The 27,966-nt window shown below is 44.9% G+C and overlaps 1 protein-coding gene across 4 annotated transcripts in view; it reads left to right on the top strand.

Annotated features, from left to right (window-relative positions):
- The window catches only part of LOC126419026 (toll-like receptor 2), a 171,171-nt gene that overhangs the window by 87,850 nt on the left and 55,355 nt on the right, over positions 1-27,966 (top strand). For 3 of the 4 annotated variants that reach the window (XM_050086097.1, XM_050086089.1, XM_050086105.1), the window contains 3 exons: positions 3,481-3,693; positions 13,733-13,840; positions 20,396-20,600. In XM_050086097.1, coding sequence (XP_049942054.1) covers positions 3,481-3,693; positions 13,733-13,840; positions 20,396-20,600 — 526 coding nt within the window. The remainder of the gene's footprint in view (positions 1-3,480; positions 3,694-13,732; positions 13,841-20,395; positions 20,601-27,966) is intronic. The other variant, XM_050086114.1, reaches the window with a different exon arrangement.

Below are 27,966 nucleotides of genomic sequence, written 5' to 3'. Positions count from 1 at the left end.
CATAGCTCCCGCCACGCGATTCTGTTCTCTCTTTATTCCTCCAAACTTTCTTTCTTTTTTTCTCAGCAGTTTGTTATAAGTGTTGGTGTATTGTGTGGCCCAAAAATACTCGTATTCTTCCAATGTGGCCCAGATAAGCTGAAAGGTCGGGCACCCAGGGTATTACGCATGGTAATGTGTTGCACTTTGTCCACTCCCTGTTAATGGCTTGGATATCCGCCTGTAACTATTGTCATTTTATTATATTATGCTGGAGAGTTGTGTTGGAATATTATACGTAGTAGATTAATAATTAGTAGTTTAATAATTTTTGCATATGTACAGACATTCTTTTGATTCAGTAGCTCTCGATGTAAGCCACACGATAGACAACTGCATAAATTGTGGATCTTGAACGTTTCCCGGCGCAGTGACTCGATAAAGTTTCGGGATTGCAGCTGGGGGACGTGACATCTTACCATTGTGCTTCGGCTGACATTCATCAAGTGTGCTTAAGGTCAACTGTTTACACTGGAGACTGCCAGTGCACGTCTCTTTGGCTGTACCAAAATATGGCGCGGAGAAGCATGCGCATAGGTGAGCTCCCTCTATCGAGTTCAGCGCCCTGTTCGAATACTGTTCAATCTAATGTCGGTAGATACATGCTGTTCGTTGATACTACATGCACATTCTCTGTCGGAAGACGTAAGCGCAGAGGTAAAACGCAAATGTGAAATTAGTCAAATTAACTGTCAAATGACGTGTCATTAGGCATAAAATGTTACCTTTCCGAAGATATTGAACTAATCACCGGGCTCCACGCCTTATCGAATAGAAAGCCGCCGTCGACATTGATTAGATTTCCACCAAACATATTTTCATAGTTCGTTTACTAACTGAACCCCATATTAGTGGCAGATTAATCCATGGAGTGTCCAGTGGACACTGGCGTGCGAAGGCGGATGAGATATCATGTACAACGTAACTTTCGCTTGCGTCTGAGCTCAAAAATGTAAGCGTTACCACACTGGCATGACATTCTGTAGACTCCAGCCTTCCGACGTCGCATATCACCCCTTACCGAATCAAGAAGCGTAAGGTTCTTTGTAGGTGATGGAAGTTTACTTTAACATATTGACGAGAAATTGGTGAAGGGGGGGGGGGATACACTTGGACTCGAACAGTATCTTCTCCTCTTGGCCCTGTGAGTGGTCACGCCTTGCTGATCTGATGTGGGGAACATCCGTTTTCTTTGTACACAGATCGTAGGTGTTCCAGCTCTTTTGCAATGCAGTCTCTATCGGAAGCAACATGTGCCCGATGCACCAAAGTTCGAAGGACACCCATAGTTTGTGCACGTTTGTGGCAGCTAGACGCCTGCAAATACAGGCCTATATGATTGCGGGAGCCTGCGGTTCACAGAATGCCCCAGTGAACCATCCTCTGTCAGACTGACCATGGCATCCAGAAACGACAGACTGCCGCTCGTCTCCACTTAAGAGGATATTCTCGTGGACTGAATTACTTTCAAAAAAAGTTTCCAACGAAATTCAGCTTGCTTGAATTAATTCCATTCATTGGACATGAATATTATTCGCACTGGCGTACATTTCGACAAGTGTGCATGTAGCATCACAAATACGCTCGTTCCTGCACGCTATAGGCCTAGATGGAGCGCTATTCGAGAAGTACGCTAAACTCGAGGGCTCTCATACAGCGGCACCCTACGCGGATTCGTCTTTGTGACAGTTTCTGTTATAAAGTTAGCGACATGCTCTAGCAATCAGCTGTGTAAATGCTCTCCTGAAGATGGCTGAATGGCTGTCAACCGAAATATTGTGGTAAAATACTGGCGTCAACACGCTGCAATCCCGAAATTGTGTAGAGTAGTACATAAATTGCCGTGAAATATGGCCTGTGTAAACGGACCGATCGAGTCTTCTGGATGTTTGATATTGCCTAGCAGGAGGACATTATTCAAAAGAGGTTCAAATGGCTCTGATCACTATGAGACTTAACATCTGAGGTCATCAGTCCCTTAGAACTTAGAACTACTTAAACCTAACTAATCTAAGGACATCACACACATCCATGCCCGAGGCAGGATTCGAACCTGCGACCGTAGTGGTCGCGCGGTTCCTGACTGAAGCGCCTAGAACCGCTCGGCCACACCGGCTGGCGAGAACATTATTCATTTAAAACAATACCACAGCCTGAAATCGTTTCACAATACATAAACACACATGATAAACACTTGTACTTGTGTTAGGTTAATGTAAACTACACAAATTGTAATTACTGAATTTAATGTTATTGACATTGTGCTGAAGGCACAATGTGTACTGTGGTAGCAGCAATAGGTACGCCGATACTCACGCACCATAACTTTTCACTGATGTTGCAGCACATATAAATCACTGGATATGGGGTAATAATGAGCTATTTCCTATAAATAATTGATTACACTCGGGGAATGCAATTTAAACCACAAAATTATTATTGCCTCCAAACTCTACACACTGTAGAGAACTTGATTTGCCTGTTACACACACTGATTCACAAAATATAAATGTACTGGTAATGGCGTCGGTATAACAACCACTGTTCATAATAATACTCTTGTTAGATAACTTCTAGTTCGTTGCTAGCGAAGTAAGCTAACCAATGGACCTCATCAGTTATTGAGATCACAATACCCCGTTGGATGCGGCTACTGGTCCCTTCACACCTCGCAGTTGGTACAAGCAACTCGTCGCAGTTAACACAGCATTGCACCATGCAGTGCCATGTACTTCAGTGCAGGAAACCGTACTATTTTGCCGCTCACAGCCCATCTCCGTCGAAATACCGCGTCTTACAAGCCTTAGTGTTTATTTAGTTTGTAGCCATACGATAAACGAAGTCCATATCTGTTTTCAGCTCACTTCTAAATGTTCTATTACCAACGTTACCGTAGCACACACTGGCAGTCACTTTTACGCCACTTAACACTTGTTCTGCCTCAGAGCTACGCCAACGTACTTCTACCGCCAATATTACGCGCCAACCTGTACACTGTTCTCATTCTTGGGGATCCCCCCCACACGTAAACATTATTTTACATTACACCAAGCTCTCTGTTTACAATTAAACATACAATAGCATTAGAATATTCAATTACAGTCATTTTCATATATTAAAGTAATATTACATTTATATTTTTACTACACGTAACAATATTACTAAGTTTAATTCTTTTGTTATTTTCGCTATCAGAGTGCAACACAAGCCATGCACTGTCTCCCGCATAGCGTTCTTTACTTTAGCTGCCACCAGGCGGAAGCACTTGCGCTTTGCCTTCGATTCTGGCCCACAGGTGGCATAAGGGTCCACTTTCTCTACCGTTGCGCCTTGACTATGCCTGGCATTCACGAGACAGCACAATGTCACATTACACGTAGCAAAGCAATTGCGCTCGCAGTGCTTCCTTTGGTGAGTCTTAATGTCGACACCCTTGATCAGTGACTCGCTAGATGGACCCCGAGTTGAGCGGCCAACGGAGCCGCTGTGCACGGGCCCACAGGAGCATGCGGGCCACGCCCTGCTGCTGGAGTCGGCGCTGGAGGACAGCTCCAACTGCCCGGGCTCGCCGCGGAACGTCGCGCTCTATCTGCTGCTTGCTGTCACCGTGCTGGCGCTCCTCGGCGGCATCGGCGCCTTCTGCCACTTCCGCAGGTGAGTCTCGGCCCCAACGTTGTATCTGCCCATTACAAGCGGTTCTTCAGCTTCTCTTGGCGTGCTTCTTGACGCAACAGTTCAACGAGCATAATACACACATGAAAAAAAGTTTTACATCACCTCGGTTCCGAGAGTTCCGGAACCTGTACAGAAAATTGAAACAGTGATCAACATTAACATGATTTGCGCCCTTTTTATTCCTCATGAAAGCCACACATTGCATATCCTGCCAACATTCAGGGAGGCTTTCAGAAGTGGTTGTCCAGACTGATATACACACCGGCACCTCTAATACCCAGTAGAAAATCCCCTTGCATTGATGTATGCCTGTATTCGTCGTGGCACAGTTTCCACAAGTCCATCAAGGTAGTGTTGGTCCAGATTGTCCCACTCCTCAATGGCGATTCGGGGTAGGTCCCTCAGAGTGGTTGGTGTCTCACTCGTCTATAAACAGTCCTGTACAATTTATCCAAGCCATGTCCGATACGGTTCATCTCTGGAGAACATGCTGGCTACACTATTCGAGCGAGTCGTTATCCTGAAGAAAGTCATACACAAGAAGTGCACGATGAGGGCGCGAATTGTCGCCCATGAAGACGAATGCTTCGCCATTACGCTACCGATGTGGTCGGAGGATGGCATTCATGTATCGAACAGCCGTTATGGCGCCTTTCATGACCACCAGCGGCGTACAACGGTCCCACGTAATGCCACTCCAAAACAGCAGGGAACCTACAACTTGTTGCACTCGCGGGACTGTGTATCTAAGGCGTTCAGCCTGACCGGGTTGCCTCCAAACACGTCTCAGGCGATTGTCTGAGGGCATGTGCGACACTCTTGGGTGAAGAGAACGTTGGGCCCATCTGTACCGCGCTGCATGGTATCGTGGTTGCGAAAATGGCCCTCGCCATGGGCGTCGGGAGTGAAGTTGCGTATCATGCAGCCTATTGCGCACAGTTTGAGTCGTAAGAAGACGTCCCGTGACTGCACGAAAAGCATTGTTCAACATAGTGGTGTTGCTGTCAGGGTTCCTCCAAGCCGTAATCCGTTGGTAGCGGTCATCCACTGCAGTAGTAGCTCTTGGGCGACCTGAGCGAGGCATGTCATCGACAGTTCCTGCCTATCTGTAAGAACCTCCATGTCCCAACAACATAGCTTTGGTTCACTCCGAGACGCCTGGACACTTCCCTTGTGGAGAGCTCTTTTTGTAACAAAGTAACAATACGGACACGATCGAACCGCGGTATTGACCGTCTAGGCATGGTTGAACTACAGACAACACGAGCCGTGTACCTCCTTCCTGGTGGAAGTGATCGGCTGTCGGACCCCGCCCGTCTAATAGGCGCTGCTCATGCATGGTTATTTACACCTTTCGGTGGGTTTAGTGACATCCCTGAACAGTCAAAGGGACTGTGTCTGTGATACAATATCCATAGTAAACGTCTATCTTAGGAGTTCTGGGAACCGGGGTGATGCAAAAATTTTTTTTGTATGTGTATATTTCGACGAGCGACTAGACTGCCATCATCAGGCGTGCTGATGATGGGGCTGCGTTTTTATCTCAGCATTTAGGCCCAGAGCGTGTACCGGAAGACGTCTGCCGACTCGTCATGTCTCCTCTCAAGGGACTTTAAAACTTTCTTCGACGAGAAGCTAGTGATGCTGCAGCATCGAACTCATTTTTTTTAATTTAATCGCGAAGCGTGAAAGGAAGAACCCGCCATTTCTGTCTCGTTGATGGGAACGAGCCCCGTGAGATCCAGCATCCGTTCTACGCCACAAGCAGAACCTACGAGGCATTTCATTGAAGTCACAAAGAGCTGAGCTCCGTATTTGGTGATTTTTATATCATTTACATCTGCTTCTACATATATACTTCGCAAACTACCGTACAGCACTTGATGCAGAGTACCTCGTACCGCCGCTAGTCACTTCCACTCGGAAATAGAGTGGGGGAGAAATGACTATCTATATGCCTCCGTATGAGCCATAGTTTCATGTGGTTTCTCTTCGTGATCCTTACGCACAATATACAGCCTTTCTGGGGGTTGTAAAATCCTTCTGCAGTCCGCTTCAAATGGCAGTTCTCTAAATTTTCTCAACAGCGTTCCTACAAAAGAATGACGCCTTCCTTCCAGGAATTCCCATTTGATTTCCCAAAGCACATCCGTTACAGTTGCGTGATGTTCGAACCAGCCAGTAGTACGAGGTGCATTCAAGTTCTAAGGTCTCCGATTTTTTTTCTCCGGACTGGAAAGAGATAGAAACATGCGCATTGTTATAAAATGAGGCCGCGTTCATTGTCAATACGTCCCAGAGATGGCAGCACCGTACGGCAGATGGAATTTTACCGCCAGCGGCGAGAATGAGAACTGTTTTAAATACTTAAAATGGTGACGTTTTACTTACTTGAACAGCGTGCAATCATCCGTTTTCTGAATTTGCGTGGTGTGAAACCAATTGAAATTCATCGACAGTTGAAGGATACATGTGGTGATGGAGTTATGGATGTGTCGAAAGTGCGTTCGTGGGTGCGACAGTTTAATGAAGGCAGAACATCGTGTGACAACAAAACGAAACAACCTCGGGCTCGCACAAGCCGGTCTGACGACATGATCGAGAAAGTGGAGAGAATTGTTTTGGGGGATTGCTGAATGACTGTTGAACAGATCACCTCCAGAGTTGGCATTTCTGTGGGTTCTGTGCACACAATTCTGCATGACGACCTGAAAATGCGAAAAGTGTCATCCAGGTGGGTGCCACGAATGCTGACGGATGACCACATGACTGCCTGTGTGGCGTGTTGCCAAGCAATGTTGGCGCGCAACGACAGCATGAATGGGACTTTCTTTTCGTCGGTTGTGACAATGGATGAGACGTGGATGCCATTTTTCAATCCAGAAACAAAGCGCCAGTCAGCTCAATGGAAGCACACAGATTCACCGCCACCAAAAAAATTTCGGGTAACCGCCAGTGCTGATGGTGTCCATGTTCTGAGACAGCAAGGGCGTATCCTTACCCATTGCGTTCCAAAGGGCACTACGGTAACAGGTGCATCCTACGAAAATGTTTTGAAGAACAAATTCCTTCCTGCACTGCAACAAAAATGTCCAGGAAGGGCTGCGCGTGTGCTGTTTCACCAAGTCAACGCACCCGCAGATTGAGCTTACGTTACGCAGCAGTTTCTTCGTGATAACAACTTGGAAGTGATTCCTCATGCTCCCTACTCACCTGACCTGGCTCCTAGTGACTTTTGGCTTTTTCCAACAACGAAAGACACTCTCCATGGCCGCACCTTCACCAGCCATGCTGCTATTGCCTCAGCGATTTTCCAGTGGTCAAAACAGACTCCTAAAGAAGCCTTCGCCGCTGCCATGGAATCATGGCGTCAGCGTTGTGATAAATGTGTACGTCTGCAGGGCGATTACGTCGAGAAGTAACGCCAGTTTCATCGATTTCGGGTGAGTAGTTAATTAGAAAAAAAATCGGAGGCCGTAGAACTTGAATGCACCTCGTAAAACCTGTAGCCCACCTCCGAACTGCTTCGATGTCTTCCTTCAATCCGACCTGGTACGGACCGCAAACACTCGAGCGGTACTCAAGAATAGGGCGCACTAGAGTCCTATATTCTGTCTCCTTTATATACGAACTACGCTTTCCTAAAATTCTCCAAATAAACTGAAGTCGACCATCACATTTCCCTATCATACTTCTCACATGCTCTTTCTATTATGACTAGATATGTAAACGATGTAACTGAGTGAAGCAGGACCCTTCTAATGCTGCACCCGAACGTAGCGTACGTGGCATGAATACAAGCTGCTTCAAAGTAGCAACACATTGAAGATCCTCGGAAACGTGTCGTTTACTAATGATTTGTTATTCTCAGGTCATTCCCGTTTTCAGGAAGGGACGTCGAACAGATGTGCAGAACTATAGACCTATATCTCTAACGTCGATCAGTTGTAGAATTTTGGAACTTTAACAAAAGCCCGTACCGAACTACTGAGCGTCTCTCCTGCAGAGTCTTCCGCCGGAGTTTATCTATCATCTCCGTAACGCTTTCGCGATTACTAAATGATCCTGTAACGAAGCGCGCTGCTCTCCTTTGGATCTTCTCTATGTCTTCTATCAATCCTATCTGGTACGGATCTCACACTGCTGAGCAGTATTCAAGCAGTGTGCGAACAAGCGTACTGTAACCTACTTCCTTTGTTTTCGGATTGGATTTCCTTAGGATTCCTCCAATGAATCTCAGTCTGGCATCTGCTTACCGACGATCAACTTTATATGATCATTCCATTTTAAATCACTCCTAATGCGTACTCTCAGATAATTTATGGAATTAACTGCTTCAGTTGCTGACCTGCTATATTGTAACTAAATGATAAGGGATCTTTCTTTCTATGTATTCGCAGCACATTACACTTGTCTACATTGAGATTCAACTGCCATTCTCTGCACCATGCGTCAATTCGCTGCAGATCCTCCTGCATTTCAGTACAATTTTCCATTGTTACAACCTCTCGATATACCACAGCATCATCCCCAAATAACCTCAGTAAACTTCCGATGTCATCCACGAGGTCATTTATGTATATTGTGAATAGAAACGGTCCTACGACACTCCCCTGCGGCACACCTGAAATCACTCTTACTTCGGAAGACTTCTCTCCATTGAGAATGACATGCTGCGTTCTGTTATCTAGGAACTCTTCAATCCAACCACACAATTTGTCTGACAGTCGATATGCTCTTACTTTGTTCATTAAACGACTGTGGGGAATTGTATCGAACGCCTTGAGGTTACGGATATGAAAGTAGCTAGGATGATTGCAGGTACTAGTAGATGGGAACAATGGCAGCAGGGTGTCCACAACGAGGAAATCAAAGAAAAACTGGGAATGAACTCCATAGATGTAGCAGTCTGGGTGAACAGGCTTAGATGGTGGGGTCATGTTACACGCATGGGAGAAGCAAGTGTAGAAGGAGTCGGGGTAGACCAAGGAGAAGGTACCTGGATTCGTTTAAGAATGATTTTGAAGTAATAGGCTTAACATCAGAAGAGGCACCAATGTTAACACTGAATAGGGGATCTTGGAGGAATTTTGTAAGGGAGACTATGCTCCAGACTGAACGCTGAAAGGCATAATCAGTCTTAAATGATGATCATGATGGTGTAATATAACTTAGCTGCTGCTGTCATGTACAAGACGTAGCGTAGTTGATAGCCTTGCATATACGAGGGGCGTTCAGAAAGTAAGCTCCGATCGGTCGTGGAATGGAAACGACTATGAAAATCCGATAAAGCTTTGCACAGATGCGTTGGGTAGTGTCTCTAGTATAACCCCAGTTAGCATCACGTCGCTCTTCTCATTTCTGAGCTCGCAGTGAGTGCGTAAAGATGTCTAGAAAATAGTGTCTGCCGCCAAGTACGAGGGCCTGGTGCGAAATTTCGCCTGAAGCTATGCAGCTAACATTACATAACTGTCGTGCTGTTTCGTCTTCACGACAATTCTCAGCCGCATTCTGCAGGGGCAATGAAGATGCTCCTGCATCGTTTTCAAATGGAAATGTTAGATTACCCACAATACAGTCCGCAATTGTCTCCCCCTGAGTTTCATCTCTGGTCACATGAACCGCTGTCTTTGAAGACAACATTTTGACACAGACAACGAGGTGTAGGCCAGCGTGGAGAATTGGCGGAAAGCACTGGCGGCTGCCTTCTATGATGAGGCTATTGAAAAGTTGGTACAACGCTATGACAAAAGTCTAAGTCAGAACGGCGACTACGTAGAGAAGTAGCTGAAAGGTGTAGCTAATTGTTACAAGTAAAAAATTTCTGATGTTCACTGTGGTTTCAATTTGGCAATCAATCGGAGCTTACTTTCTGAACAGGCCTCGTAGATAGCTGTTCTTCAAAAATATATGTCCTGCTTTCGTTTCCTCAGGCATTGGGAGGTTCTTGTTATTTTGGTAGTATTATCTGCAATAGTCGAGCTATTTGCTATAAATAATGTATTTACTGAAATTATTGTTGCGTTGGCCAACGAATGGAGTGTTTTCCCAGTGACCAGCAACGTGACTGCCAGTGTACCTCAGAAAGTATACACAAGTTGCACGCAAGGCGTTTCGTGTTGCTGAAGTTTGTGTTAAGGATAAATACCTATCTTTTGGTTTTATGGGCTGCCTCTTGTTTGTACTGTGCCGGCAAATATCACTGCATAGCATTGCAAAGTATATCATTTTCCATTCGAATGAGTTTACGAAACAAATCTCCTCCTGAAACGTTCCTCGAGAGTGATGGTTCTGGATATTTAGCATGCGTAAACAAACATTAAAAACTGGCTCTGAGCACTATGGGACTTAACTTCTGAGGTCATCAGTCCCCTAGAACTTAGAACTACTTAAACCTAACTAACCTAAGGACATCACACACACCCATGCCCGAGGCAGGATTCGAACCTGCGACCGTAGCGGTCGCTCGGTTCCACACTGAAGCGCCTAGAACCGCTCGGCCATTCCGGCCGGCAAACAAACATTAAAAATTATATTTTAACTATATTTAATTTAAAATCGAAACGTGATGGAGAGTCAATTTTACTTAGGAATATATTCTACTTGTAAGTATTTCACATCGTTGTTCAACATGTTTAGTGTTTCTCTACCAGCAATTCTCTTTTCAAATCATCGACGAGTCCAGAATCTTCCTCAAGAATTTTTCCGCTCTTCCTCGACGGGCCTAACAGAGCTAAGGCCATCATCTTATGTGCGTTCATTTTCATGAACGAACTGCGTGGTTAGGATCCCACGTCACCTACTGCTGGACAGCACTGTGGTCGCAGAACTCGATGAGGAGCGCGTTGTGTTGCGTGAGGTGTAGCTGGTCGTTTCAGAGTGTGCAGAAACCTTGACGGATACCACGTCGGGTGTGCTTCGCGACGTCAGACAATACCCGTATGACGATGGCTTTACATGCGAACAGCTGGCACCACACAACGCAGAGGAAAGGCGTGCTGGAATTATCGATATATATATAGCTCGCATGCTCTCAGGCAATGTAACTCTTACCCGAGAATTTGATCATCTGAAGGTGGTGTTTTGGAAGAACGGCAAGAGGGACTGACAAATTCGGAGATCCCTACGTTCTACAACAGTGGTACTACCGGTGGAAACAAAAGATGAATCTCCTTTTTGTAGATCATTATCCGGACAGACGACCAATTTTCCTGAAACGCCAAGCGAAGGCAGTTCTCTGCCCACCACCTAAAACAGGGCTCTGCTTGTTAGTATCGAAGACGACATCGGACTGCGGAAATCCAGAGTCTGTCAGATATCCTGCCAATGTGGCAAGACCTACATAGGCTAGAAGGAGTGTACTGTTACAACACATCGTGTTACGAACCCTCCCAATAACACCACGTGCCGTGGCGAGTGCACTGGTGCTCGCGAATGGCTAGAAACAGGAGGAGTCGATAAGTAATTAGGGAATATGAAATCAGGTGACAGTTTCTGAACTTTCCGAAGAGGACGCAACCGCCGTGCAACCCGTAATTTTCGTATCAATGTTATTTCGAAAAAATCGTTCAAGTGGCTCTGAGCACTATGGGACTTAACTTCTGAGGTCATCAGTCCACTAGAACGTAGAACTACTTAAACCTAACTAACCTAAGGACATCACACACACCCATGCCCGAGGCAGGATTCGAACCTGCGACCGTAGCGGTCGCGCGGTTCCACACTGTAGCGCTTAGAACCGCTCGGCCACCTCGGCCGGCTGTTATTTCGACTTACACAAAAATTCCCCTGTCAAACTAGTGACAGAAAAGAGAGAAACCTTTTAATAACGGTTCTCTACGTTCGGAAGAACGGCAATTTGTAAACACATTTCGCCTACAGTCATTTAGAAAAGAATCGATAATTTGTCAAATATGGCTGCGACCGTCAACACAGTTTTCATATTCAACGAAGTCGCTCTTGGTCTTGAGTCGCGCGTAAAGTACAGAAAAACCCGCGATTCCAACTGCGGGAGGCTGCATCGGGTCTGGAAACCTCTGAGGCAAAAAGGAAACGGCCAGTTCTATGGCCCAGGAGTCAACAGCTAGCCACTTGACCACACAGCAAGCTGGCACTAGAACTATATTTTCAGCCATAAGCAAATTAGTGGCAGGTACTGCCCACCTAAAAAAAACTCTTGAACGAACCAGTCTGCGAAATTCTGCAGCGTCTTGGAAGGCCTACCAAATGCCGTCTCACCTGCGACCGCGTCTTCTTGTAGGTACGCTTCAAGATGCTGCGGGTTTGCGGTACTACTGGATAGCAACAGCGGCAGCCGTGTGGTACGGTTCACCCAAGTCTGCCGACACCCCTTCCCCCCCCCCCCCCGCCCCCCCCCCCCCCTCTTCTGCTGCCTAAGCTTATTTATTATGGCTCAGTATTCTCTCTCCTAAATGTTCACCGTGTTCACAGGTTAAATTTGTGTAGTTACAGGTAAACCCTTTCGAATGTTTCATCCTGTGAATGTTTTATGTCAGTGGAGGCTGCCGTCGGTTAAAAGTACATTATCCCGTGCTGATTTTGGAATGCACTGAGGTGATAAAAGTCGTGGGATACCTCCTAATATCGTAGCCTCCTTTTTCCCGGCGTTCTGCAGTAACTCCGCGTGGCATGGACTCAACAAGCCGTTGGAGGTCCCCTGCAGAAATATGTGCCATGCCGTTTCTGTAGGCACCCATAGTTGCGAAAGTGTTGCCGGTGCAACAGTTTCAATTAAGTTTCATTAAAGTCTGAAGAATTTTACCTGACTTCAAAAAGAATATCTGTGTTGCTTTCGAGTACCTTAAATTTTATAATTTATTGAACTTGCAACTGCATTTAGACAATAGTTCCTCTTAATTCCATTTCACTTACTCAGTATTGGTGTGCAGTAGAGTAATAATGTAATAGATAGACGACTAAATACGTTATTGACAAGGTTTTCTCGATTGTAATGCTTTTAAATTTCAATAGAATACTTGTTCCTAGGTACGTGACATGACCTAGCTGCACTTTGAAACATGCTTTTACATTTGGAAAAACCTTACTTTTCCGGTATAATTTTTGTAATTCGAGAAGAAGACTGCAGCACATAAAAAGTGAATGTCATAATTAAAAATGAAGTAACAGAATATATTAATTACAGTGAAATTAATGCCACTAACTGGATACAGGCATTGATATAGGTCAACGAGGACAGTTGAAAATGTGTGCCCCGACCGGGACTCGAACCCGGCATCTCCTGCTTACATGGCAGACGCTCTATGCAAGTAAGCCACTGAGGACGCAGAGAACAGTGTGACTGCCGGCACGTATCTCTGGCACGCCTCCTATGAGACGTACATTCCCAACTTATTGTCCCGCACTATATTCTTCGTGCCCCTGCCCATTATACTCATTACTCGCGGCTTTTCGCCGATTCCCGTAAGAGTTCAGGCACTGTTTGTGCAGAGGAAGATGGTCAAATGGCCGGTGAGCCTTAGATATATGAAGATGGTATCCTTTCTTTCGGACATGTCCAAAAGAACAGACACATATCCATATAAGTATATAGTTCTGTCAATACCGGCCATGACCTTCTTCTGTGCGGATGCACACATATTACCCGAACTCTTATGGGACTTGGTACGAATGTATTCCACAAGTAATGAGTGTATTGGGTAGGGACACTACGAGTGCAGTGTGTTGACATATAAGGTGAGAATGTGGGTCTCCCGGGAGGCGTGCGCGAGAAAGTCCCTGCAGTCGCACTATTCTCAGTGCCCTAGGTGGCTCAGCAGGATATAGCGTCTGCCTTGTAAGCAAGAGAGCGCGAGTTCGAGGCCCGGTCGGGGCACACACTTTCAACTGTCCCCGTTGACTTATATCAACGCCTGTATGCAGTTAGGGGTATTAATTTCACTGTAATTTCATTCTACCGATGGTATCTGTTCTCTAGGACATCGCTGTCTCAAGGTACAACACTCTCCGTGATGTACAACCGATGTTTCTGTCCTTACAGATATGAAATAACGTACGTTATCCACCTGATGAAAATGCGACGCGAGAGAATGGCTGCCGAGAGGCGCAATCCAGCCAGCTACAAGTACGACGCCTTCGTCTGTTATAGGTGAGTATGGCAGTTAAACTCACTGCTCTGCGAAACTGTTTAGGGCAGCAGTTTATCTGTATTTCCTGTTGTCACATCAATATCGTTGTATAGGAACTCGCCTCAGTTTAAGAATTATTTTAACATGAGACACAAAAAGATATCAGTAACGGATCGAAGAGGCATAGTGTTTAAGTCAGAAATCACCTCATCAGGAGGATGGAAGTTCAGATCCGCTTAAGGCAATTAAGATTTAAGATACGCCTAAGTCAATTAAGCTGGATGCCGAAAGAGTTCCTTTGAGAAGGATGCAAGACGTCAGATACTGTTGAGAAACTCAAGTTGATTATCAAAGTTGTTCTCAAAAACTCGTACTGGCGTATCGATAGCTATGACATTTGAGATGTCTGTCGAAGCTTGTAAGTATACTTACTTGGGGCTGATTTCACTAACGCATATGGAAATAAAATTGGCATCAGGAAGTATAGCGAGGGAGAAAGAAATTTTCCCATGCCTCCAGCATTATCTAAAAATTATGTTTATTAAAGCCTTGTAAAATACATGACTGAGCACGTGACTTAATACACCTACATATTCAAACAGAATATTTTCTCTATTAATTATGGATCTTAATAAACTTTAATGCATCATCCCTCGCAGAAGGTTAACTTTGAGACTACGATTATGTGAGAGAAGTAGAACGAAACTCGCATAATCCGCTCATGAACACCACCCTATGACAAACAATGAGAGATCATTCATATTAGAAAGTACCTGTCTGTCAGTGTGTGTTAGTGAGTAACCGTTTCATGACGTATTATTAGTTCCAGTAGTTTCTTAAACATCGATCAACCGATTTTCAATTGGAAATCTACACCAATGAGTCGAAATATTGTGACTACTGCCCATCATGAGATGAAATGGTGTATGGAGGCGTTGCGAGCATGTGACGCGTTAATAGAATTGTATATGAGGAGCAGAGACTAAAGGGGACTCATCCTATCGACGATACGAGGTGCAAGTGTGGAAACCTGCTGAGATCAGCGACTTTGTTAAAGGCCAGATTGTTATGACCTTGCTCCTGGGAACGGACTACTCTGATGTTGGTCTTGGAACTGTCGTGAGCATCTACAGGAAGTGACTGAAGGACAATGAAACCACCAGCAGGAGACAAGATGCAGAACGTCTATGACTCTTCAGTGAACCCTGGCCCTGGATAGGGCACCTGCCCTTTGTGCAGATCTGAGACAGAGCACACCGCAGGCGCAGGTGCAAGGGTTTCGGAGCACACAGTTTAAGATGGAGTTCATACGCAGACGATCCGCTTGCGTCTTACCATGTTCACCCAACGAAACCGTCAATTACAATTACAGTGGGCACACGCACGGCTTTCCGGGCGGGAAGGAGCGCCTGGTCCCCGGCAAGAATCCGCCCGGCGAATTTGTGTCGAGGTCCTGTGAACCGGCCAGTCTGTGGATGGTTTTTAGGTTGTTTTCCATCTGCATCGGCGAATGCGGGCTGGTTCCCCTTATTCCGGCGATTGCTGCGCAAACAAGTTCTCCACGTACGCGTACACCACCATTACTCTACCACGCAAACATAGGGGTTACCCTCGTCTGGTGTGAGACGTTCCCTGGAGGGGGGGGGGGGGGGGGTCCACCGGGGCCAGAACCGCACAATAACGCTGGGTTCGGTGTGGGGCGGTGGAGGGGTGAAGTGCGGTGTGGTAGTCGTCGTGGGGTTGTGGACCACTGCGGCTCCGGCGGGGACGACGCCTCTACGTCGTTTCTAGGTCCCCGGTTAACATACTATACAACTCATAGAAGGGGCCAATGCCGTTGAGTACTCTTTATAGAACCGAATTGGGACTCCATCTGGACCTGGTTTCTTGTTTGCTTTCAAATCTTTCAGTTGTCCGATGGTCAATTGACGGTATGTTTGTACGATTCTCCTGTGTGAACGATTTCTTGAAGGTGAAATTTAAAACTTCTGCGTCCGTTTTGCTATCTTTAACTGCCGCACTAGACTGGTCAACGACAGAGTTAATGAAAGCCTTAGACCAGTTTAATTATTTTACGTAGTGCCAGAATTTTCTCGGGTTTTCTGTCAGATCTTTTGGTACAGAATTGCGACGGTAGTTGTTGCGTGTTTCGCGCATAGATCTTTTCACATACTCACTCTCATCTAACGTTTGGTTGCCCGTCATTCGTGCGTTCTGTTCCGAACCATGAGTGCAACAGCCTCTGCATCCTCAGAATCTTCCGAATTTCGTTATTAAACCATGGCGGGGTCTTTTAGATCCTATATCAACTTATTAGGCACATAACTCTCCAGACCAAACTTGGCCCATAATTCCTTTAGGTTCGTCTTAATGGAACTATGTGATGTTAATTCAACACCTAAGTGAGATGCTAACAACTGTTTCTCTGCTCTGTCCAGCATTCTTGACTAATTTATTAACTTTCATAACCATAGTTTCTATTTGTATCAAGATCGCTAATCCCCATTACTATACTGATATTGTCGATAAGTCTCGGCCTAATTTTAGCTACAAAGTCTAATATATTTCCGTTGCGTATGGGCTGCCAAGATAGCTGCTCAAGACAGTGTTAAGAAAACGTGTGTAAAAGTACTTCGCATGACTGTCTGTCACTACCACCGCAGTGAATCCGTAAACATCCCAGTCTATACGCGGAAGGTTTAAGTCAGGTCCAACTATTACTGCATAATCTGGGTATTAACGCACTGCGCACTGTAGACTCTGTTTGAATAACTCTACACCTGTCACAGCGGAGTTGGGTGGCCGTTAAGAAACAGCCAAAAATGAACCTGGATTCACTAACATCATACGCACGCAGGTCACACTCAACTTTGATCTCAATAGAGACAATATGTTTGTCAACTGCAATGAACCTCAACTGCAGTGAACAGTGTCTTTACCCTGAACACGGTTTGACTCCCCCTGCTGCTTATCGGCTGGCGATGTTCATCAGAGTGCCTAAAACTACCGTATATCCTAAGAAATCCTGTTGTGCACTCCACAAGTACTCTGCTACCGAAATAGCTACTCCCTTTTTGTAGTGAACCATAAAAATTTTCAATGTAAGTCCTACAAACTCCCACACGATAACGTAAATCTAGAAATCTCTATCCGAGACCTTCACAGAGTCGGCAAATACTTTTGTGAAGACCCTCCACTCAGCTGCAAACCAAAGGACCCTGGTCGGCTCTGGGAAGAATGCCAGCAGTCTTCACCACCTCCTCCAGCCACCTGTATGAACTGAGGGTGGCCTCAAAAGCCATGCGACAGTCATCGTTGGTGCCAACGTAAGCCACAACTTGTAGACGACTACACCCTGCGCACTCGACAGTAGCTGGCGACTGCGCTTCCGCATCACGGATGAGGCGCCCCAGCAGACATACCGAGTACACATTGGCCTTCTTTCAGAACCTGAACGCCATCTTCCCAGGGGGCGCCAAAACACACCTAGCGTTGGCGCTCCCAATAACTAGTAAAACTGTGCCTGTATGTGCCTGCTCGGACCCTGCTAAAGAAGCAGCCATATGTCCACTCACAGGGTGAATATTCGAGGCCAGGCAGCCAGTGTCCACACTGGCCCTCTGCCTCGAGCGACGCAAATACGTTATCAACAGCCACTGAACGTAAATGTGTTAGCAACAGCCACTGAACGTGGTGTGTAGGTGGATCCACCACATTGGTTACACTGGGATGTGCCTTGGAAGGAGAGCCCTTGCAACGCACCTGATTCTCCGTCACCACCACAACCCAAGGCAGCAGCCTGAATGTGGCTGGCCATAGCCAAAACCGCATTGAGCAGTTCGTAAACTGAGGCCAGCTCCTCTGCATCCGCACATGGCATGCGCACATCCCAGCAAGACTAACTGAAAATGTAAACTCTGAAATCAGGCAGAATCGTAGATATGCAACTTGCTACCCTCCTTATGTGTTACCAGTGGACGCTTATGCGTTGATGAGCTATCCAGCTGGCTGTTCAGCGAGCAACTATTGTGTGCAATTAAAATATGTCAGTTCAAATAGTTCCGGTCCTTTTCAGATTGGTAAGACATCATGAGAAGATATGAAATTTCTAGGGTTCCTACTGTATACAGGATCACCAATCATATAAGTTGCGTGGACATCACAGAAACATCATGTAGTACCCATATTCCACCCAATAATCAAAAGACGAGCTGAGCTCCTTCCAAAATCAAGGAATGTTATGGACAATTGTCAATTACTGTAATGCATGCGAGTGTTCCTGTCAATATCTCGACCAGGTGGAGTGCTGTATATCGAAGTTTTACGAGAATCAAATATGGAGCGATGCCTCGGACAGGAAGTCAGCTCTGCAGTGCACACCACAGTATCAAGGGAGAAGAGTTTTTGCCTTCGAACAGGAACAGTTGACATTTCGTTACGATAGGATTTAACCTTCAGTCTTCAACAAGGAGCTGGAAATTCGAGCAAATGACGATGTTTTCAATCTATGAGAGAACGTGAAAAATATTCGAGCGGAGTGCCGCTTTAGCGCAAAGTCATAAGGACGGCCTAAATTCATTGATAACCGCCCGCACCCCTCCCCCCCCCCCCCCCTTTACAACACCATTCTCGTCAATCGCACCCCATGACACAGTTTCAAGGCACGGCGTCACCCATGGTATTGCTTGGCAGAAGAGGCTACGTCCAACAGTTACAAATCATTTTGGCCCGTAGAAGTCTGACAGTTCCCCTTAAGATGACCAATTGAAATCTGGATGAAGAAATAGAGACTCGTTTACATATTCCTTCAAGACAACGCTGCGTTTAGGTGATGGGCTATAATGTAGAATTGATAAATGCTATTACTTAGATGTCAAATTACAGTTTCTGTGAGGCCCGCAGGTAGCCTCATTTCTATGTATACCGAGGTTAACAAATTTCGAGAATTATCTAAGTCGCAGAAAAGTCAAATAAAATGTGCATATGACATATTTTGCCGTTAAGTCTCATTCTGAGGAGTTCGGACATCTCATGAATCCAGCCCCGAACACAGCAAATCCGCAAGCCAGTCAGGAGATGGACGCAGTTCCCATAATCGAGATTCAGCAACGCTAACTACAAGATCGGAAGATACTGACTAACTGAGACCGTATTAACGCCTATAGCTGCTAATTAAACAGCTTTATTCACTACCAGTATATCTGACAATCTTCAGATAAAAAAGTTGAAATTAGTATCTGTGTGTAAGCAGCGTATCTAGTGTGTACTGCCCTGATTATAGGTGGTTGTTTTAATTCTCTTCAAACGACCAATTTCAGTAAACTGAATGGAAGAAATCTACACGCCTGAATCGGTACGTCGTGAAAACCAGTTATTATGTGAAACAGCAGACGCAAGTAGACGGGTAATAGGTTACTATGTTTTAGCCTCGGCTTGTTTCATACATCAGTGACTTCCACAGTTTGCCGTGTCATTTGTGTACAGTGTAACCACAATGGCAGTTGAATCTGTATAGATTCGTGGGGTTAGCGAAAGGTAATCGGAGTAATACAGCCGCAAGATGACTGAAGTAATAATCGTACGTGGATATTGGTAGTTCAGTCAGCATATTAGTGTTATGGATGGTTACTGGTGAACTGTGGCTAGCCTGTGTCGTTAATGAACTATTGACACACAAACTCAACGTCGAGTTTGAACCTGAGGACAGTCATGTCAAGCGAAACAGCTTGTGAATAATGTTTTGTATCTCAGCTGCAGAAAGTGTTAGTCACAATGTCATTCCTGTGATATATGTCAGGTTCTTATCTAATTTTCTAATTTCTTATCAGTAGTTCCCATTGCTTAATTCCGGTAATTACAGAAGTATATGTTCTCCACATCTAATTATCTCGCTATTAATATTCCAGCTGGAAACACACATTGGAATTTCTCATGTGGATTTAGATCATAAAAGATCTTTTATGCCAACGAGTAATTTTGTGCTAGCCCGCCCGGTTGGCCGTAAGGTCTAACGCACGGCTTCCCGGGCGGGAAGGAGCGCCTGGTCCCCGGCACGAATCCGCCCGGCGGATCTGTGTCGAGGTCCGGTGAACCGGCCAGTCTGTGGATGGTTTTTAGGCGCTTTTCCATCTGCCTCGGCGAATGCGGGCTGGTTCCCCTTATTCCGCCTCAGTTACACTATGTCGGTGACTGCTGCGCAAACAAGTTCTACACTCACACGTAAACCACCATTACTCTACCACGCAAACATAGGGGTTATACTCGTCTGGTGTGAGACGTTCCCTGGGGGGTCCACAGGGGGCGGAACCGCACAATAACCCTGGGTTCGGTGTGTGGCGGCGGAGGCGTGAAGTGGACTGCGGTAGTCGTCGTGGGGTTGTGGACGACTGCGTCTGCGGCGGGGACGGAGCCTCTCCGTCGTTTCTAGGTCCCCGGTTAACATACAATACAATACATACAATTTTGTGCTGCTGCTTGTCCTAGTATTTCTTACATTTTTTGAGCGTCATTAGTTTGGTCGTATTAGAGAGTGAGAGACATGTGACATGCTTCTGATCCTTGATGTTTGTAAGCAGCAGCGCGGACCGCCATTGGGTGGTCGGAGAGCTGCTGCAGAAGCTGGAGCACGCCGGGGATTCCCCTGAGGAACCGGCGCTGCGACTCTGCCTCCACGAGAGGGACTTCCCCCTCGGCTCGCTGATCGCGGACAACATCGTGTCCTCCATGCGCAACAGCCGCTCCACCGTCATCGTTCTCTCGCAGGCGTTCGTCGACAGCCAGGTGAGCGAGAGCAAGCCACATTTAGAATCCACTGAGCTGTGTTACGTCTCAGCCCAGATATTATAGTGATAGGCAAGAATAAAAATTCTAACGGCCACGCAAAGATTTTTAATGCTACGTGATCCGAAATAATATCTCAGATGTCATTTATAGCACATACTTTCCTATTACAGAGAACAGCAGGTGTTGTTGTGGTCTTCAGTCCAGAGACTGGTTTGAAGCAACTCGCCGTGCTACTCTATCCTGTGCAAGCTTCTAACCTACATACTCCTTACTCTGAGTAGTGTATTCATGTCTTGGTCTCCCTCTACGATTTTTACCTTCCACACTGTCCTCCAATACTAAATTGGTGCCCCTTGATGCCTCAGAATATGTCCTAGCAATCGATCCCTTCCTCTAGTCAAGTTTACCACAAATTTCTCTTCTCTCCAATTCTATTCAATACCTCCTCATTAGTTATGTGATCTACCCATCTAATCTTCAGCATTCTCCTGTAGCACCACATTTCAAAAGCTTCTATTCTCTTCTTGTCTAAACTATTTATCGCCCTTGTTTCACATCGATACATGCCTACACTCCATACAAATACTTTCAAAAAAGACCTCCTGACACTTAAATCTATCCTCGATGTTAACAATTTTCTCTTCTTCAGAAACACTTTACTTGCCATTGCCAGTCTACATTTTATATCCTCTCTACTTCGAACGTCGTAAGTTATTTTGCTCCCCAAATAGCAAAACTCGTATACTACTTTAAGTGTCTCATTTCCTAATCTAATTCTCTCAGGATCACCTGATTTAATCCAACTAAATTCCATTATCCTCGTTTTGCTTTTGTTGATGTTCATCTTATATTCTCCTTTCAAGACACTGTCCATTCCGTTCAACTGCTCTTGCAGGACCTATACTGTCTCTCACAGAATTACAATGTTGTTGGCAAACCCCAAAATTTTTATTTCTTCTCTATGGATTTTAAGTCCTACTCCAAATTTTTCATTTGTTTCCTTTACTGCTTTCTCATTATACAGGTTGAATAACATCGAGGCTAGGCTACAACCCTATTTCACTTCCTTCCCAACCACTGGATCCCTTTCATGCCCCTCGACTCTTATAACTGCCATCTGGTTCCTGTACAAATTGTAAATAGCCTTACGCCCAACGTATTTTACCCCCGATACCTTGAGTGCAGTCTTCCTCTGTGAAACAGCTTTAGAAAAAGACATTTAGTATTTCGACCTTTAGTCTGTCATCATCTGTTTCAGTACCATTTTGGTCACAGAGTGTCTGGACATTTTGTGTCAAAACAAAATGTCCATACGCTCTGTGACCAAAATGTTACTGAAACGGATGATGGAGTCTGTCATCATCTGTTTCAGTACCATTTTGGTCACAGAGTGTCTGGACATTTTGTATCAAAACAAAACGTCCATACGCTCTGTGACCAAAATGGTACTGAAACAGAGGATGACAGACTAAAGGCCGAAATACTAAATGTCTTTTACCAAAGCTGTTTCACAAAGGAATACTGCACTGTAGTCCCTTCTCTAGACTGTCGCACAGGCGAAAAAATGGTAGATATCGAAATAGATGACAGAGGGATAGAAAAACAGTTAAAATTGCTCAAAAGAGGAAAGGCCGCTGGACCTGATGGGATACCAGTTCGATTTTACATTACGCGAAGGAACTTGCCCCCCCCCCCCCCTTCTTACAACAATGTACCGCAGGTCTCTAGAAGAGCGTAGCGTTCCAAAAGATTCGAAAAGGGCACAGGTCATCCCCGTTTTCAAGAAGGGACGTCGAACAGATGTCCAGAACTCTAGACCTATATCTTTAACGTCGATCAGTTGTATAATTTTGTGACACGTATTATGTTCGAATATAATGACTTTTCTGGAGACTAGAAATTTACTCTGTAGGAGTCAGCATGGGTTTCGAAAAAGGCCATCGTGTGAAACCCAGCTCGCGCTATTGGTCCACGAGACTCAGAGGGCCATAGACACGGGTTCCCAGGTAGATGCTGTGTTTCTTGATTTCCGCAATGTGTTTGATACAGTTCCCCACAGACGTTTAATGAACAAAGTGAGAGCATATGGACTATCTGACTAATTGTGTGATTGGATTGAAGAGCTCGTAGATAACAGAACGCTTCATGTCATTCTAAATAGAGAGAAGTCTTCCGACGTAAGAGTGATTTCAGGTGTACCGCAGGGGAGTGTCTTAGGACCATTGCTATGCACAATATATACAAATGACCTTTCGGATCACTGAGGCTTTTTGCGGATGATGCTGTAGTATATGGAGAAGTTGTAACAATGGAAAATTGTACTGAAATGCAGGAGAATCTGTAACGAATTGATGGATGGTCCAGGGAATGGCAATTGCATTTCAATGTAGGCAAGTGTAATGTGCTGCGAATACATAGAAAGAAATATAGTTTTCGTTTAGCTACAATATAGCAGGTCAGCAACTGTAAGCAGTTAATTCCATAAGTTACCTGTGAGTAGGCATTAGGAGTGATTTACAATGGAATGCCCATATAAAATTAATCGTCGGTAAAGCAGATCCAGATTGAGATTCATTGGAAGAATCCTAAGGAAATGCAGTCCGAAAACAAAGGAAGTAGGTTAGAGTACACTTGTTTGCCCACTGCTTGAGCACTGCTCACCAGTGTGGGATCCGTACCAGATAGGGTTGATTGAAGAGATAGAGAAGATCCAACGGAGAGCAGCGGGCTTCGTTACAGGATCATTTAGTAATCGCGAAAGCGTTACGAAGATGATAGATAAACTCCAGTGGAACACTCTGCAAGAGAGACGTTCACTAGCTCGCTACAGGCTTTTGTTGAAGTTTCGATAACATACCTTCACCGAGGAGTCAAGCAGTATGTTGCTTCCTCCTATGTGTATCTCGCGAAGAGACCATGAGGATAAAATCAGAGAGATTAGAGCCTACACTGAGGCATACCGACAATCTTTCTTTCCACAAACAATGCGAGACTGGAATAGAAGGGAGAACCAATAGAGGTACTCAAGGTACCCTCCGCCACACACCGTCAGGTGGCTTGCGGAGTATGGATGTAGATGTGGATGCAGATGTAGAAATATCAAAGACAGTATTCCGGTCAATATTGTCAAAAGGTTTCTCTGAGTCTACAAATGCTATAAATGTAAGTTTGCCTTTCCTTAATCTATCTTCTAAGGTAAGTCGTAGGGTCAGCACTGCCCCACGTGTTCAACATTTCTATAGAATCCACACTGATCTTCCTCGAGGTCTGTTTCTATCAGTTTTTCCATTAATCTGTAAAGAATTCGTGTTAGTATTTTGCAGCTGTGAATTTTTAAACTGACAGTTCGACAAATTGGTTACCTGTAAACCCTTGCTTGCCTACTCCCGGTGCCTTGTTTCGACTTACGTCTTTCAGTGCTCTGTCAAACTCTTCACGCCGTAGCATTTCATCTTCATCTATGTCTTCTTCCACTTCCAAAATACTGACCTCAAGTACATCGCCCTATGGAAATCCAAGATCTCACTTACATAAATAAAACAAATTCTTGCCCTGGTATCACTTGCCAGACATTAGTCCTACAAGGTTGTTGCGCTCTATGCACAGGGTATTTGAGCGAACACGTATAGACACTAGAAATATCTTCAACACCCACAGATTGTATTGAACTTTATTAGTTTACGGCGTTGGAGGCATATTGTGAAATCCGAACTGATCTTCTCTTTCTCATAATACTTAGCATGGAAGAATTAAACAAAAGACAGAATGAATTAGACTTACAAATTACGCGCTAAAAGATAGACCTGTCCCACAGCGAACGATTGCATAGAACTTAACACAACAAATTGACTTGGAACGGTCTTACCGGTAATTTGGTGCACTGTACAAGCTATTCAGTATCATGAATCTACATCGAACGAAAATGATTCATCAGAACAGCATGTTGCTTCTAATGTGGTTCTGGTACAAAACATGTCTTCTTACTCCATGAACTGTTCACTCTAGTCCCCTATATTGTTTAATGGTTTATTTCCTCTTGAAACTAGAAGCACATGGCGAAGTCTACAGCCAAGACCTGTAACTGGCTGAAAGCCAACCGCCCATCAAAGACAATGTTCCAGATGCAATCGCGATGCAAAGTATTTACAAACGTACCAGAATCAATGTATAACAATGCTGGCTAGTTAAATACCTGTCAGACAGCTGCAAAATACATATTGTTGACCTTAAAAAACTTGAAATAGGTTGCCTCTAAAATGAAAGAGCCCAAAACAGACTCCTGTGAACATGTGCTCTTTCATATTTTTCGTTTCCTTTGATATCACTCTGATTTGCTTGGTACTTAGTTACGTATCGTCCTTTACAGTATGAGCCCCATTTAATACCCCAGCTCCTACACTTCATTTCCACATTGCCTCATATTTCATACAGTTTACTTTCTAACTAAGTCCCTGTTGCGCGTCCAAAATTGTGTCGTCACTTGGCTTTAATATCTAGAAAAGAAAGACCTAATTCCAGAAGCTCATCTTGTCTATGTCAGAGCAGGAAATGAACAATTATAATGATATGTTTTCAACTTGCGGAACATAAAAGTTATCACGATGCTTGCTACCCACCACCGAGTTACGATAAAATGGAACTGGTTTGCAACTGTACCGCAATCACCACTATTTTTTTGATCCCATGGACATTAAAACAAGGTGGGACGCTGTTCTTAATAGAGAGTGTAACCACCATGGACATAGTGCGTACTCTGCCATGTGCTCCCATGCTTGTCACAAGGTAGGTAAGGAGTTCTTCTGGTAGGGCGTTCGATTCCTCCATCAGCACGGTTGACAACTAAAAATGGTTCAAATGGTTCTGAGCACTATGGGACTTAACATCAGAGGTCATCAGTCCCCTAGAACTTAGAACTACTTAAACCTAATTAACCTAAGGATATCACACACATCCATGCCCGAGGCAGGATTCGAACCTGCGACCGTGGCGGTCTCGTGGTTCCAGACTGAAGCGCCTAGAACCGCACGGCCACACCGGCCGGCGGTTGACAACTGCTGGACGATAGTTTGCACATGTGGAATGATGTAATATGTCTCCCCAAGTCATCCCACATGTGCTTGCAGCAATTTAAGTTGCGAGAACGGGCAGGCCAGTTCATTCGCCCAATATCCTCTTGTTGCAAGAAATCCACCACCTTCGCTGCTCGATCAGTCGCCCATTATTGTCCATAAAAATTAAGCCAAACCGCAAGTCCTTTCTCGAAATGGACTTGCAAAATAAATAAAGTCCCGACACTTCCGATACGCGGTCATTTGCCATTCAAATTCAAAGACCTTCAAGGATTACAAATTAGTTTTCTTGAGATAGAGCTCCATACTCCAGTGTTTAAAGTCTCGTCGACAAAAAGTTCGTTACAAGTGAAGCACAAGCTCCAATTAGAAAAGGACGGAGAAGAAAAGCGGCCATGCCCTTTCAAAGGATATTTTGCTGCATTTTCTTGGATCGATTTAAGGAAGTCACGGAAAAACCCAAATATGGATGGACGAATGGGTGCCCAATGTTCATTATATGTCACGTCGGTCTCAACACCCAAATCCAGTGTGCAACAGTTTCCCCCCACTATATCTTCCAGCTTGGTTCCTGTTGGTTGTAGCTGTCACCACTTATCTACCATGCCACTTATTCCCAGTCTTGTGCATTTTTAATGTATTTTTACTTCTCTTATTGACCAACATTAAATGAAAATTGTTATAGAATAAATCGTACTCACACTCTTATGAAAATGACATAAAAACACTGCATACTTTAAATGAATATGGTCTTATTAAATATTAAGCTAACATAAAATATTTTGTTACTAGCCTAATAGGAATTACTCTGCCCATTACTAATGTTAATAATTGTTATTGACATTTAGAAAGCAGTGCATTGAGTTTTGCATACTGTGCTGTCTGCAGTAAGTGCTGGTAAGTGTGAATAGTAGGTACCCACATTAGTCGACTTGGCTGATGTTCCATGCACAGACTGACCAGTGCCTGCTTGCTACGGCACTTTGACCTTCTAGTATTAGGTTGCTGCTGCACCTGCTCCCACCATTTAAGCATTTCAGTCGCTCCTAACAACATACCGGAATCTGTCAGAACAACAGCATCCCTTTGATACTTCTGTGTTGGGTATAAAATGTTCTATTTCACACAGACAGGCTTCCTGTCCTGCAATACTTCTAAAGGACTACCCCAAAAGTTTTCTAAATTGGGTCGCGATCGCTGCTTAACATTTTTACTTTCAATTGCCTTTGATTCAGCATTGCCCACGGAAATTTTGTATCAAATTGAAAAGTCCACATGCAGGACTATTTGTGTGTCTTGGAATGTCTGTCCACACTATTAATAAGATTCACGGACAATAGAAAAATGTAGGTTCTCACTAGAAGCCGATGGTGAACGGAGGGCTTGGAGACCGGGACAACATTCAGTAGACTCCCTTCATATAGACCTCAAGACGGTGGGTCTCCATCCTGACGAAACACAAATCCAAACCAAGTGAAGATGGGTAGGGCGGATCCCAGTTCATTGCGAAACTAACGCTGAAAAAGAAAAAGAAACGTTAGCTCTGCACTAGTCCATGACATTCCTGCTGGAGGTCGTATCTGTCCCTTGGCAACATGTGCTCAGCTTTGTCATGCCTCTAATTTCACACCACCTGGCTAGTTCCAGAGTATTGGAGCTCTAGCCAAAATGAAGGAAAGAAGTCTCATCGACGAAGTGGCTGTTAGCGTTATGTTATCTGCAGAGAGAATCTGTCATCGGTTGTTGAAATGCATTTTCTTCTTGGTCTAGGATTTCCATAACCTTATTAAAGGATCTGTTATGGTTCCATATGAACTCATATCTGACAGAATCGGGTACAACAGAGACCCATCCAACTTCTCAAAAACGTTTACATAATGTGTCAGAAGATTTGGGCAAGGATGAAGAATAGCATCCATACCCGCAGGTTCCTTGAGCGATTTCGGGACTCTCCCATCCTCCTGTAAGCAATTACAGCCTGCCTTACTTAGTGGGATCTTACGGGTCGTCCCAGCGAGCACCAAGGGAGAATAGCTGGCTGCCGTCACTCCGCAGGAAAGAGAGAGTCTTTTCCGTCTGAACTTGCACCAGGCCCCGCCAAAAAGAGAGACGTCATCAGTGCAGTGGCCGTCTGAACAAATCAGGATCCTGTGATGGAGACTTGACAGGTAGCAAGAGACGGAGCCATTTGTCAAGGAATTTCAAAATTATTTTCTCATTCACAGCAAAACTGAACTGAGCTGCGTCCCTTCCCAGAACACTGTAGTGGTGTGGTACACTTTCGAGAGTAGAGC

Source organism: Schistocerca serialis, chromosome 1, assembly GCF_023864345.2.
Source record: "Schistocerca serialis cubense isolate TAMUIC-IGC-003099 chromosome 1, iqSchSeri2.2, whole genome shotgun sequence".
In the NCBI taxonomy this organism is placed as follows: Eukaryota; Metazoa; Arthropoda; class Insecta; order Orthoptera; family Acrididae; genus Schistocerca; species Schistocerca serialis.
The sequence above is the reverse complement of the archived record's forward strand: the minus strand, read 5'-3'. Positions and strand labels throughout refer to the sequence as shown.